Source organism: Chelonia mydas, chromosome 11, assembly GCF_015237465.2.
Source record: "Chelonia mydas isolate rCheMyd1 chromosome 11, rCheMyd1.pri.v2, whole genome shotgun sequence".
NCBI lineage: Eukaryota > Metazoa > Chordata > Testudines > Cheloniidae > Chelonia > Chelonia mydas.
This window is the reverse complement of record NC_051251.2, coordinates 32472-47455: the sequence shown is the minus strand read 5'-3', so window position 1 is coordinate 47455 and position 14984 is coordinate 32472. Positions and strand designations below refer to the sequence as shown.

The 14984-nt window shown below is 45.1% G+C and overlaps 1 protein-coding gene across 5 annotated transcripts in view; it reads left to right on the top strand.

The window, feature by feature from the left end:
- LOC102934044 (unconventional myosin-X) overlaps positions 1-14984 on the top strand; it is a 287560-nt gene that overhangs the window by 248327 nt on the left and 24249 nt on the right. For all 5 annotated transcript variants that reach the window (XR_006284703.1, XM_037912692.2, XM_043524831.1 and 2 more), the window contains 2 exons: positions 2675-2882; positions 3496-3632. Coding sequence is in view for 4 of the 5 variants with exons in the window: in XM_037912692.2 (XP_037768620.1) it covers positions 2675-2882; positions 3496-3632 (345 nt within the window). In the remaining variant the exon portion in view is untranslated. The remainder of the gene's footprint in view (positions 1-2674; positions 2883-3495; positions 3633-14984) is intronic.

Genomic DNA, 14984 nt, shown 5'->3' with positions numbered 1-14984 from the left:
TGCTTCTCCCCCTTCACTGGTTCCTATGGTATTGCAGCCTTTATCCTGCACACCTAGATCCTGCTACCTGCTGTTTTACAGCACTCAACCTCCTTGCCCCCTGCTTGCCTTGTCACAATAGAAAACAGTATAATTAAGTTATGACTGTATTCAGCGTTAACTTTCTGTTTTCATTCATTAAATTCACTGGAGCCAGGGGACTGGGTCTCCCACCCAGGTGGGTGCCCTTGTCACGCTGTCTGGAGTGGCTCATGACAGCCAGTAACAAATGTGAACTCTTGAATCACTACAGCCGTCTTACTTTGGAGTCACAGACAGTCCCCTTAAACTCTCCAGTCTATCTTGCCATTGGTAAATGGTCACTTACAGCAAAAATTACACTGTATTTTAGTTGCTTCTAATCCCAAGAGACCAGTCACTTTCCCAGATCAATTGGTACCCTAGATCTTACATGAAGACAACGCCTGTAGCCAATCCCATAATACACTACCTAAAGGTTTATTAAGTAGGAAAAATAAATGAGTTATTTACAGGTTAAAGCAAGAAAACATATACACACAACTGAGTTACCATCTAAATCCTAAGAGTGACATATTTGTAGAGATCTGTCAGTTCAAAGTGTCTTTCAGGGTGGACCCAGGAGATAACCCCTTGGGGATTTCTGGCTTCAGTTTGGTCTCTGTAGCCCTGTGAGAGTTCAAACAGCAAAGAGATGAAAAATCTTCTCATCAACTATTTTTATTTCCCTCTTCTAGTATTCAGAGTGACCTTCTCTGTGGGTGGATGGGGCGATTAATAAAGCTTTTGTCTTATAATTGCCCACTTAAATTTTGATAACCCTCCTGGATGGGCAGGGGATGGGACGACAATTCCCGTACCTGGGTTCACAAATTCAGAGCAAACATTTTCAAAGTTATAAAGCAAAACTTACACATTTTCTTATAGCATGGAATACAGACATTATAAGTGAGATTAATGCAGGCAGCAATTTACAAGCATTCCATAGAGTCTAATCACTAAATAGATTCTTATAAAACTAATACCTATTTTGAGCAAACTAACATACAGTTGAACTGATCTGGTCTCCAGCTATGAGTATGTCAGTTCTTACCTAATGCCTGCAGTCGTGGCAAGAGCTGGCACCTGGCCTGTGTGACAAAGTTCCTCCTCTACCTTGGTGGGTCTTGCGCTTATTGGCGGATTTACTCGCCTCAGAGATTCACGTCAGCCCTCAGCTTGGCCGTTTTTGTGAACCCACAGTTCAGGTCAACTCCTCCGGTATCAAGTAGGGAGTTGGGGGGGATGGAGGTTTGGGGGGAACCCGGGCCCGCCCTCTACTCCAGGTTACAGCCCAGGGCCCTGTGGATTGCAGCTGTCTACAGTGGCTCCTGTAACAGCTGCATGACAGCTACAACTCCCTGGGCTACTTCTCCATGGCCTCCTCCCAACACCTTCTTTATTCTCACCACAAGACCTTTCTCCTGATGATTGATAATGCTTGTACTTCTCAGTCTTCCAGTAGTACGCCTTCTAACTCTCAGCTTTTTGCGCCTCTTGCTCCCAGCTCCTCGCATGCACACCACAAACTGAAGTGAGCTCCTTTTTAAACCCAGGTGCCCTGATTAGCCTGCCTGTCTTAATTGATTCTGGTAGCTTTTTGATTGGCTGCAGGTGTTCTAATCAACCTATCTGTCTTAATTGTTTCCAGAAAGTTCCTGATTGTTCTGGAACCTTCCCTGTTACCTTACCCAGGGAAAAGGGACCTACTTAACCTGGGGCTAATATATCTGCCTTCTATCACTCTCCTGTAGCCATCTGGCCTGACCTGTCACACCTGCCAGCATCACAGCCCTAACCACTGGACTATTCTCTCTCTCTTTCTTGCTCTCTCTCTCTGTCCCCATGACTCTAAAAAATTATATACAGCTTCAACAGGAGAGATTGGGGGAGTCCCACATCAGAATATCCTCTAGCCCAGTGGTTAGAGCACTCTTCTGAAAGATAAGGGAGACCCCTGTTCAAATCCTTTCTCCCTCTCAGGAAGAGGGGGAGAATAGAATCTGTCTCTCCCCATCCTAGGTTAAATAAAAGTTGTAAGGGGAGTACCACATCCTACTCCTCTGGACATTTTATGTGGAGTAAGGCAACTACCTAACTCATTCTCACAAGAAACAATGTAGGCACCTAAGCTGCCTGACTCCAGGAGAGGGGCTCCTGACTGTGGATCACAGAGGAAGGGGCCTTGCTTTGGTCTGTATTTAGGTGCCTAATTCACTGAGGGGGTGGGGATTAGGACACACCCCTCTCATAGGTATCTCCCATTGGCTAATGTAGGCAACGCCCTGCCTAGCATATTGGTTTTGTGGATCCCATTCTCAGGCACCTCTCTCTCCCCATTCATTGTATGGGGAGCGTAGGCGCCTAACTCAGGCTTGTGGATCCCATTGTTTTTCCATGAATTTTCTAGGCACTGAAAAGTTAGACATCGTGACACTGAGCGTTGCAAGGCCTAAGTCCTTTGGTGGATCTGGGCCTTTTTTCGTATGGCTGTACTTGGCAACACATTTCTGTGGGATTCTGTGCTTATGGTACTCTATGATATGTAGAACTCTACCTGCACTAGGACATGTTCTGTTCACCATGTAACAGCTTTTCTGCTTTTCTTTACAATTAGAGTAAGAGACCTCTTCCCAGGCACGGAAATAGACAGGTATGCCCAGTTCATCAGTGATTCCCTGAAGAGAACCAAGACCAGGGAGTTTGTGCCCTCCCAGGAGGAAATACTGGCTCTCATCACTCGTGAAGAAATGACCACAACTGTGTACTGCCATGGCGGTGGCTCCTGTAAAATCACCATCAACTCCCACACCAGTGCAGGAGAGGTAATAGCATAGGTAGTATTAATGGGCACAGGGAGGTAATAGGAGGTGATGGTAGTGGGCACAGGGTTGTCTGAGATTTGTCTGGATAAGAAGCTTTTTGAGGGGGAGTCCTTGCTTCCACTCAAACCCAGTTCTCAACTGCTACGGTGATGAGCGACATAAAGAACCTACAGAGAGAGAACTGTTGTTTGAGTGTTCAGAAACACTGTCTGGAAGTTCCAAACCACTGAAACAAACTCCCAGGGAAAGTGGTGGATTCTCCCTCTCTTAATGGCTTTAGATCCAGACTGGAGAGCTCTCTGGAAGTTGTGCTTTAGTCAAACTCAAGTTATTGGGCTCAATACAGAGGTAACGGTGAAATTCTCAGGCCTGTGATATACAGGAGGTCAGACTAGATAATGTAATGGTTCCTTCGGGCTTTAAATCTATGAATCTATGAAAAGAAATAATTTAACCCTGACATTCTCCTGCACGTGGTCAGATGGATTTGGAGGTCTAATGGGAGGAAGTGCCTTTGGGGCTCCCTCTTCCTATTTTAAAGACTGACTCCTGTGTGAGTGATAATACCTAACATTGTACAGTACCCAAGGTGTCTGATCTCTCTCCCCTGCAGGTGGTTGAGAAGCTGATCCGAGGGCTCGCCATGGAGGACAGTCGTAATATGTTTGCCCTCTTTGAACGCAATCAACATGTGGACAGGGCTATTGAGAGTCGTGTAATTGTTGCTGACATCCTTGCCAAGTTTGAGAGGTAAGAGAACATTTCAGAGGATCCTCATACTGATGACTCTTGACTGAATGGGTATAACATTACCTCTGAAATTCCCTGGTTAAGTGAGTGACCTGCATGCTGCTTGATAGCATGTTTATGTACCATGAGCTCAGGGCAAACACCCTGTCAGCTGCTTCAACCACTAGGCCCTCATAGGTTCTAGCCCTTGGTAGGTTACATGTAATAAATCATGCACACATTTGTTGTAGTGATAAAAAATAATTCATTAGATTCCAAGGCCAGAATAGATCATTATGATCATCTAGTCTGACCTCCTCTATAGCGGAGGCCAGAGACCTTCTCAAAAATAATTCCTAGAGCAGATCTTTTAGAAAAACATCCTATCTTGATTTTAAAATTGTCTGTTTGTTAAACTCAATAGATTGAGCTTCCTGTGTCTGTCAGTATAAAGCATGTTTTCTAATTCTTTAATCATTCTTGGGACTCTTCTCTGAACTCACTTCGAATTTATCAACATCCTTCTTGAATTGTGGGCACCAGAACTGGACACAGTATTCCAGCAGCAGTCTCACCAGTGCCAAATAATGAGGTAAAATAACCTCTCTGCTCCTACTCAAGATTCCCCTGTTTATGCATATAAGGATCATGTTAGCTCTTTTGGCCACAGCATCGCAGTGGTAGTTCCTGTTCAACTTGATTATCCACCACAATCCCCAAATCTTTTTTCAGAGTCCTTGCTTCCCAGGATAAAGCCCCCAATCCTGTAAGTATGGCCTACAGTCTTTGTTCCTAGATGCATACAGTAACATTTAGCCCTATTAAAATGCATGGTGTTTGGTTGTTCCCAGCTTACCAAGTGATCCAGATTGCTCTGTATCAGTGACCTGTCTCTTCACTATTTACCACTCTCCCTATTTTTGTTCGTCTGCAGACTTTATCAGTGATGATTTTATGTTTTCTTCCAGGTCATTGATAAAAAATGTTAAATAGTGTAGGGCCAAGAACTGATCCCTGCGGCACCGCACTAGAAACACACCCATTCAATTATAATTCCCCATTTACAATGACATTTTGAGACCTTATCAGTTAACTAGCATTTAATCCATTGATTGTGTGCCATGTTAATTTTATATCTTTCTAGTTTTTTAATCAAAATGTCATGTGGTACCAAGTCAAATGCCTTACAAAATTTTAAGTATATTACGTCAACATTGTTACCATTATCATCCAAACTTGTAATCTCATAAAAAAAAAAAGATATCAGGTTAGTCTGACAGGACCACTTTTTCATAAAATCATGTTGATTGGGATTAATAACATTGTCCTCCCTTAATTCTTTATTAATCAAGTCCCATAGCAGCTACTCTATGCTCTTGCCTGGCATCAGTGTCAAACTGACAGGCTATAATTACCCAGGTCATCCTGTTTACTCTCTTTTAATAGTGACACAACATTAGCTTTCTTGTGGTCTTCTGGAACTCTCCAGTGTTCCATGACTTACTGAAAATCAACATTAATGGTCCAGCAATTCCTGTGCCAGCTCTTTTAAAACTCTTGGATGCAAGTTATCTGGACCTCCTGATTTATAAATGTCTAACTTTAGTAGCTGGTGTTTAACATCCTCCTGAGTTACTGTTGGGGCGGAAAGAGTGTTATCACATGTGCCGACATCATCTGATTTTTTCCTGAATACAGAACAGAAATATTTATTGAACACTTTTACCTTTTCTGTATTATTACTTTTATTATTATTATTATTATTATTGATAATTCTACCATTCCCATCTAGTAATGAATCAATAACATTGTTATGATTCTTTTTGTTCCTAATACATTTTAAAAACTCCTTGTCATAGAATCATAGGAAGAGACCTTGAGAGGTCATGTAGTCCAGTCCCCTGCATTCACGGCAGGACTACGTATCATCTAGACCATTCCTGACAGGTTTGTCTTACCTGCTTTTAAAAATCTCCAATGATGGAGATTCCACAACCTCCCTAGGTAATTTATTTCCGTGCTTAACCACCCTGACAGGAGGTTTTTCCTAATGTCCATCCTAAACCTCCCTTGCTGCAATTTAAGCCCACTGCTTCTTGTCCTATCCTCAGAGGTTAAGAAAAACAATTTTTCTCCTTCCTCCTTGTAACAGCCTTTTGCATACTTGAAAACTGTTATCGTGTCCCCCCTCAGTCTTCTCTTTCCGAGACTAAACAAAGCCAATTTTTTCAATCTTCCCTCATAGGTTATGTTTTCTAACCTGTAATCGTTTTTGTCGCTCTTCTCTGGACTCTCCAATTTATCCACATCCTACCTGAAATGCGGTCCAGAACTGGACACAATACTCCAGTTGAAGCCTAATCAGCGCAGAGTAGAGTGGAAGAATTACTTTTTGTGTCTCGCTTACAACACTCCTGCAAATACATCCCAGAATGATGTTTGCTTTTTTTGCAACAGCATTACACTGTTGACTCATACTTAGCTTGTGGTCCACTATGACCCCCAGATCCCTTTCTGCAGTACTCCTTCCTAGGCAGTCATTTCCCATTTTGTATGTGTGCAACTGATTGTTCCTTCCTAAGTGGAGAACTTTGCAGTTGTCCATATTGAATTTCATCCTATTTACTTCAGACCATTTCTTCAGTTTGTCCAGATCATTTTGAATTTTGGCCACTGTAGACAGGATACTGGGCTGGATGGACCTTTGGTCTGACCCAGTATGGCCATTCTTATGTTCTTATGAGTTTTAATCCTATCCTCCAAAGCACCTGCAACTCCTTCCAGCTTGGTATCGTCTGCAAACTTTATAAGTGAACACTGCATGTTATTATCTAAATCATTGATGAAAATATTGAACAGAACCAGACCCAGAACTGAACCCTGCGGGACCCCACTCGTTATGTCCTTCCAGCATGACTGTGAACCACTGGTAACTACTCTCTGGGAACGGTTTTCCAACCAGTTTTGCACCCACCTTATAGTAGCTCTATTTGTCCTTACCTCTGCTGACCAGTCCCTTTGCTTCCCTTATCAATTTTTTACAATTCTACAATTATGATTAATATTCATTACTGTCAACTTCCTCTTCCTTCCATTTGTTATATATTACTTTTATTTTTATATAGCTGCCTTCACTTCCCCTCTAAAGCAGGCCAGTTTTTTAACCATTATGGCCTTTTCCTTGATTGTGGGCATCTAGTAAAATGTTCTTAAACAATTCCCAATTATCATTTATATTTTTCTGATTAAATTCTTCCTCCCAGCTGATGTGGCTCAGAATTGTTTTTAGCTTTGTGAAATTGGCCCTTTTAAAGCACCAAGTATGTATAAAATATTAGTGGTCTGGACTTTATTGTGTTTGTACGTTATAAATATGATCGAGTCATGATCAGTGGTACCTAAGCTACCATTTATTTTTCATTTGGTTATCAGTTCCTGTTTATCTGTCACAACAAGGTCTAGTACAGAATCCCCGATGTTGAATGCAACACTTTTTGAGTTAGGAAATTGTTGTATATGATATTTAGAAATTTCAAGGATATGCATGAGGCCTCTGGCATATGTCATTCAAATTGAAGTACCTCATGATCATGCAATTTCACTGCACATTATAAATAGGTGTGTAAAGAGTCAGTCGTCCTGTTCCCTAGTGTGATTTGGTGGTCTGCAGCAGACACCAACCAATACCCAATCTTGTGCTTTGTCTACTAGGACATTGATCCATAAGCATTCAAGATAATTTTCTTCTGAGTTATCGGTGATTCAGAAATAAGTAATGCCATTTTGGACGTAGAGTGCCATTCCCCTGCCTCTTTTGCACACTTGGTCCTTCCTAAATAGTTTATAACCATTGGTTTTAAGACTCCAATCCCACCTGGTTTCAGTAATTCCTTATTAGGTTAGGACTCTCAGAAAAAAGCCTTAATGGTTAGTAATAGAAAGTGCGGAGTAATCCCTAACCAAATCATAGAATATCAGGGTTGGAAGGGACCTAAGGAGGTCATCTAGTCCCCCCCTGCTCAAAGCAGGACCAATCCCCAACTAAATCATCCCAGCCAGGGCTTTGTCAAGCCTGACCTTAAAAAATTCTAAAGAAGGAGATTCCACCACCTCCCTAGGTAACGCATTCCAGTGTTTCACCACCCTCCTAGAGAAAAAGTTTTCCTAATATCCAACCTAAACCTCCCCCACTGCAACTCGAGACCATTACTCCTTGTTCTGTCATCTAGTACCACTGAGAACAGTCTAGATCCATCCTCTTTGGAACCCCCTTTCAGGTAGTTGAAAGCAGCTATCAAATCCCCCCTCATTCTTCTCTTCCGCAGACTAAATAATCCCAGTCCCCTCAGCCTCGCCTCATAAATCATGTGCTCCAGCCCACTAATCATTTTTGTTGCCCTCCGCTGGACGTTTTCCAATTTTTCCACATTCTTCTTGTAGTGTGGGGCCCAAAACTGGACACGGTACTCCAGATGAGGCCTCACCCCAATAGAGGGGAATGATCACATCCCTCAGTCTGCTGGCAATGCTCCTACTTATACATCCCAAAATGCCGTTAGCCTTCTTGGCAACAAGGGCACACTGTTGACTCATATCCAGCTTCTCGTGCACTGTCACCCCTAGGTCCTTCTCTGCAGAACTGCTGCCTAGCCATTCGGTCCCTAGTCTGTAGCGGTGCATTGGATTCTTCCGTCCTAAGTGCAGGACCCCGCACTTGTCCTTGTTGAACCTCATCAGTTTTCTTTTGGCCCAATCCTCTAATTTGTCTAGGGTTCTTTGTATCCTATCCCTACCCTCCAGCGTATCTACCACTCATCCCATTTTAGTGTCATCTGCAAACTTGCTAAGGGTGCAATCCACACCATCCTCCAGATCATTAATGAAGATATTGAACAAAACCGGCCCCAGGATCGAACCTTGTGGCACTCTGCTTGATACCGGCTGCCAACTAGACATGGAGCCATTGATCATTGTCTGTTGAGCCCGATAATCTAGCCAGCTTTCTATCCACCTTATAGTCCATTCATCCAGCCCATATTTCTTTAACTTGCTGGCAAGAATACTGTGGGAGACCGTATCAAAAGCTTTGCCAAAATCAAGGAACAACACGTCCACTGCTTTCCCCTCATCCACAGAGCCAGTTATCTCATCATAGAAAGCAATTAGATTAGTCAGGCATGACTTGCCCTTGGTGAATCCATGCTGACTGTTCCTGATCACTTTCTTCTCCTCGAAGTGCTTCAAAATTGATTCCTTGAGGACCTGCTCTATGATTTTTCCAGGGACTGAGGTGAGTCTGACTAGCCTGTAGTTCCCCAGATCCTCCTCCTTCCCTTTTTAAAAAATGGGCACTACATTAGCTTTTTTCCAGTCATCCAGGACCTCCCTCGATCGCCATGAGTTTTCAAAGATAATGGCCAATGGCTTTGCAATCACATCAGCTAACAATGCCTTGGGGCAGTCAAATAGGAGGGCATAAGACTATCTTTGTGCCTCAGAGCTTGTTCAAATGCACTGCTCCCTTAGAGGGAGACGAAGATTTAGTTTTAGGTATTTGTCTCATAGGCCTTAGCTTGGCTCTGGATGTCACCTGATCGTCATATTTTTTCAGGGAGTGGGACCACTACATAGTCGTTTAGTTAAGCTTCTGGTCCCACATTGTTTGCATCAGGACTTCTTTTCCTGAGGGTACCACTGAGGCCACAGCATCCCTGTCTGGTGCTTCACCTGTGGTCCCACTCAGAGCTTGTAGTCAGTCTAACTCCCTTTTGTTCTGAGAATCTGTACCCTGCTGATGTAGAGTCTCTAAAACAGGGATCTCAAAATCAAATAACCACAAGGGCCACATGAGGACTAGTACATTGGCCTGAGGACTGCATCACTGACACCTTTTCATATAAAGGTACAAAAGCCCCCAGCCCTTCCCCCACTCCACTCCTTCCATGAGGCCTCGGCCCCATTCCAACCCCTTCCCCAAAGTCCCCATCCCAACTCCGCCCCCTCCCTGCCCCTATTCCAGCCCCTTCCCCAAATCCCCGCTCTGGCCCCGCCTCTTCTCTCCCTCCTCCCCTGAGCACGCGGCTCCCCACTCCTCCCCCTCCCTCTTGGCGGGAAGCGCCGGAAGGTAGGCAGAGGAGTAGGGATGCGGCATGCTGGGGGGTGGCGGGGGAGGGGAGCTTGGCGGCTGCAGGAAATAACGCCGGGGGGAAGCAGGCCGCGTGTTTGAGAACGCTGCTCTAAAACATAAGCAGTGTCACCTCAAGGGCCGCTGAACCTTTTCCAATTCTTGCTCTTTATTGGGACCCTCCTGACGGTCTGAAGCCTGGAGAGACGGCTGTTCCGTCCTCAGCTGCTTCTCGCTGCCTGCAGGATGTTGGTCTATTTCCTGCAAGTCTCTCTCAGTGGCTCCTGGCTCAGGCATTCTTGCTCCCAAGGTGCTGCTTGCTGGTTTCTCTGCAGTGCCTGAGTATTTTCACACCTTTTGTGTCACAGGTCAGCTGCCTTGTCCAAACACTAGCTCTGCTAGTCACAGCAACCATTCCTCAAGTGATCTGCCAAGGTCTCAGCCCCAGTACAGTGTTGCATAGCTGCCTCCCTCCTCCCTTCTCTCCTTAGGCCTGCTCTAGGCCGGTTCACATCCACTTCCCCTAGTCATTCAGGGGTTGCTTTGTCTAGGCCCAGCTATCCCAGGCTCTACCTATGGCCAAACTACTATGCTCTCATCTGGCCTCTCCTTTACAGTCCATTCCCAGTCTTCTCCCTCTATCCCTCTTCTTACACAATCTTCTCTCTGTCAGTCTTGGTTCCATATCTGTTTGTCACTGTCTGCTATTCCTGCTTACTGCAGATCACACCAGGCCCTCTGTTAATCTAAGGCACTATCCCTTTGATGTTGAAGCACAATTAAAGTGTGACTCTGGACCTCTACCCACTAAATCAGGAAGAGGAGGTGGATAAGGCATTTCTAGAACAAATAACAGAAATATCCAAAACACAGGACTTGGGAGTAATGGGAGACTTTAACTATCCAGACATCTGTTGAAAAGTCACATGGCAAAACACAAAATGTCCAGTAAGTTGTTAGAATGTATTGGGAGCAAATTTTTGTTTCAGAAAGTGGAGAAAGTAACCAGGGAGACCGTCATTTTAGACTTGATTCTGACCAATAGGGAGGAATTGGTAGCGAATCTGAAGGTGGAAGGCAATTTGAGTGAAAGTGACCATGAAATGAGAGATTTCATGATTATAAGGAAAGGAATGAGTGAGAGCAGCAGAATAAGGACAATGGACTTCAAAAAAGCAAACTTTAACAAACTCAGAAAATTGGTAGGTAAGGCCCCATGGGAAGGAAATCTAAGGGAATAAAGAGTTCAGGAGAGCTGGCAGTTTCTCCAGGAGACAATATTAAAGTCACAAGTCCAGACTAGCCCAATGCAAAGGAAGTGTAGGCAGAATAAGAAGAGGCCAATATGGCACCATCAGGAGCTCATTAATGACCTGCAAATAAAAAAGGAATTCTACAGAAAGTGGAAACATGAACTTATTACTAAGAAGGAGTACAAAGAGTAGCAGCAGTATATAGAGACAAAATTAGAAAGGCTATGCACAAAATGAGTTACACCTATCAAGGGAATCACAGAATCATAGAATATCAGGGTTGGAAAGGACTTCAGGAGGTCATCTAGTCCAACCCTCTGCTCAAAGCAGAACCAATCCCCAACTAAATCATCCCAGCCAGGGCTTTGTCAAGCCTGACCTTAAAAAATTCTAAGGAAAAAGATTCCACCACCTCCCTAGGTAACGCATTCCAGTGTTTCATCACCCTCCTAGTGAAAAAGTTTTTCCTAATATCCAACCTAAACCTCCCCCACTGCAACTCGAGACCATTACTCCTTGTTCTGTCATCTGGTACCACTGAGAACAGTCTAGAGCCATCCTCTTTGGAACCCCCTTTCAGGTAGTTGAAAGCAGCTATCAGATCCCCTCTCATTCTTCTCTTCTGCAGACTAAACAATCCCAGTTCCCTCAGCCTCTCCTCATAAGTCATGTGTTCCAGTCCCCTAATCATTTTTGTTGCCCTCCGCTGGACGTTTTCCAATTTTTCCACATCCTTCTTGTTGTGTGGGGCCCAAAATTGGACACAGTACTCCAGATGAGGCCTTACCAGTGTCGAATAGAGGGGAACGATCACGTCCCTCGATCTGCTGGCAATGTCCCTACTTATATATCCCAAAATGCCATTGGGCCTTCTTGGCAATGAGGGCACACTGTTGACTCATATCCAGCTTCTCGTCCACTGTCACCCCTAGGTCCTTTTCTGCCGAACTGCTGCTTAGCCATTCGGTCTCTAGTCTGTAGCGGTGCATGGGATTCTTCCGTCCTAAGTGCAGGACTCCGCACTTGTCCTTGTTGAACCTCATCAGATTTCTTTTGGCCCAATCCTCTAATTTGTCTAGGGCCCTCTGTATCCTATCCCTACCATCCAGCATATCTACCTCTCCTCCCATTTTAGTGTTATCTGCAAACTTGCTGAGGGTGCAATCCACACCATCCTCCAGATCATTAATGAAGATATTGAACAAAACCGGCCCAAGGACTGACCCTTCATAGAATCATAGCATCATAGAATATCAGGGTTGGAAGGGACCCCAGAAGGTCATCTAGTCCAACCCCCTGCTCGAAGCAGGACCAATTCCCAGTTAAATCATCCCAGCCAGGGCTTTGTCAAGCCTGACCTTAAAAACCTCTAAGGAAGGAGATTCTACCACCTCCCTAGGTAACGCATTCCAGTGTTTCACCACCCTCCTAGTGAAAACGTTTTTCCTAATATCCAATCTAAACCTCCCCCATTGCAACTTGAGACCATTACTCCTCGTTCTGTCATCTGCTACCATTGAGAACAGTCTAGAGCCATCCTCTTTGGAACCCCCTTTCAGGTAGTTGAAAGCAGCTATCAAATCCCCCCTCACTCTTCTCTTCTGCAGACTAAACAATCCCAGCTCCCTCAGCCTCTCCTCATAAGTCATGTGCGCTAGACCCCTAATCATTTTTGTTGCCCTTCGCTGGACTCTCTCCAATTTATCCACATCCTTCTTGTAGTGTGGGGCCCAAAACTGGACACAGTACTCCAGATGAGGCCTCACCAGTGTCGAATAGAGGGGAACGATCACGTCCCTCGATCTGCTCGCTATGCCCCTACTTATACATCCCAAAATGCCATTGGCCTTCTTGGCAACAAGGGCACACTGCTGACTCATATCCAGCTTCTCGTCCACTGTCACCCCTAGGTCCTTTTCCGCATTTGGCCCCTATTCTGTAGCGGTGCATTGGATTCTTCCATCCTAAGTGCAGGACCCTGCACTTATCCTTATTGAACCTCATCAGATTTCTTTTGGCCCAATCCTCCAATTTGTCTAGGTCCTTCTGTATCCTATCCCTCCCCTCCAGCGTATCTACCACTCCTCCCAGTTTAGTATCATCCGCAAATTTGCTGAGAGTGCAATCCACACCATCCTCCAGATCATTTATGAAGATATTGAACAAAACCGGCCCCAGGACCGACCCCTGGGGCACTCCACTTGACACCGGCTGCCAACTAGACATGGAGCCATTGATCACTACCCGTTGAGCCCGACAATCTAGCCAGCTTTCTACCCACCTTATAGTGCATTCATCCAGCCCATACTTCCTTAACTTGCTGACAAGAATACTGTGGGAGACCGTGTCAAAAGCTTTGCTAAAGTCAAGAAACAATACATCCACTGCTTTCCCTTCATCCACAGAACCAGTAATCTCATCATAAAAGGCGATTAGATTAGTCAGGCATGACCTTCCCTTGGTGAATCCATGCTGACTGTTCCTGATCACTTTCCTCTCATGTAAGTGCTTCAGGATTGATTCTTTGAGGACCTGCTCCATGATTTTTCCAGGGACTGAGGTGAGGCTGACTGGCCTGTAGTTCCCAGGATCCTCCTCCTTCCCTTTTTTAAAGATTGGCACTACATTAGCCTTTTTCCAGTCATCTGGGACTTCCCCCGTTCGCCACGAGTTTTCAAAGATAATGGCCAAGGGCTCTGCAATCACAGCCGCCAATTCCTTCAGCACTCTCGGATGCAACTCGTCCGGCCCCATGGACTTGTGCCCGTCCAGCTTTTCTAAATAGTCCCTAACCACCTCTATCTCCACAGAGGGCTGGCCATCTCTTCCCCATTTTGTGATGCCCAGCGCAGCAGTCTGGGAGCTGACCTTGTTAGTGAAAACAGAGGCAAAAAAAGCATTGAGCACATTAGCTTTTTCCACATCCTCTGTCACTAGGTTGCCTCCATCATTCAGTAAGGGGCCCACACTTTCCTTGGCTTTCTTCTTGTTGCCAACATACCTGAAGAAACCCGTCTTGTTACTCTTGACATCTCTTGTTAGCTGCAGCTCCAGGTGCGATTTGGCCCTCCTGATATCTTTCCTACATGCCCGAGCAATATTTTTATACTCTTCCCTGGTCATATGTCCAACCTTCCACTTCTTGTAAGCTTCTTTTTTATGTTTAAGATCCGCTAGGATTTCACCATTAAGCCAAGCTGGTCGCCTGCCATATTTACTATTCTTTCGACTCATCGGGATGGTTTGTCCCTGTAACCTCAACAGGGATTCCTTGAAATACAGCCAGCTCTCCTGGACTCCCTTCCCCTTCATGTTAGTCCCCCAGGGGATCCTGGCCATCTGTTCCCTGAGGGAGTCGAAGTCTGCTTTCCTGAAGTCCAGGGTCCGTATCCTGCTGCTTACCTTTCTTCCCTGCATCAGGATCCTGAACTCAACCAACTCATGGTCACTGCCTCCCAGATTCCCATCCACTTTTGCTTCCCCCACTAATTCTACCCGGTTTGTGAGCAGCAGGTCAAGAAAAGCGCCCCCCCTAGTTGGCTCCCCTAGCACTTGCGCCAGGAAATTGTCCCCTACACTTTCCAAAAACTTCCTGGATTGTCTATGCACCGCTGTATTGCTCTCCCAGCAGATATCAGGAAAATTAAAGTCACCCATGAGAATCAGGGCATGCGATCTAGTAGCTTCCGTGAGTTGCCGGAAGAAAGCCTCATCCACCTCATCCCCCTGGTCCGGTGGTCTATAGCAGACTCCCACCACTACATCACTCTTGTTGCACACACTTCTAAACTTAATCCAGAGACACTCAGCTTTTTCCACAGTTTCGTACCGGAGCTCTGAGCAGTCATACTGCTCCCTTACATACAGTGCTACTCCCCCACCTTTTCTGCCCTGCCTGTCCTTCCTGAACAGTTTATAACCATCCATGACAGTACTCCAGTCATGTGAGTTATCCCACCAAGTCTCTGTTATTCCAATCACGTCATAGTTCCTTGA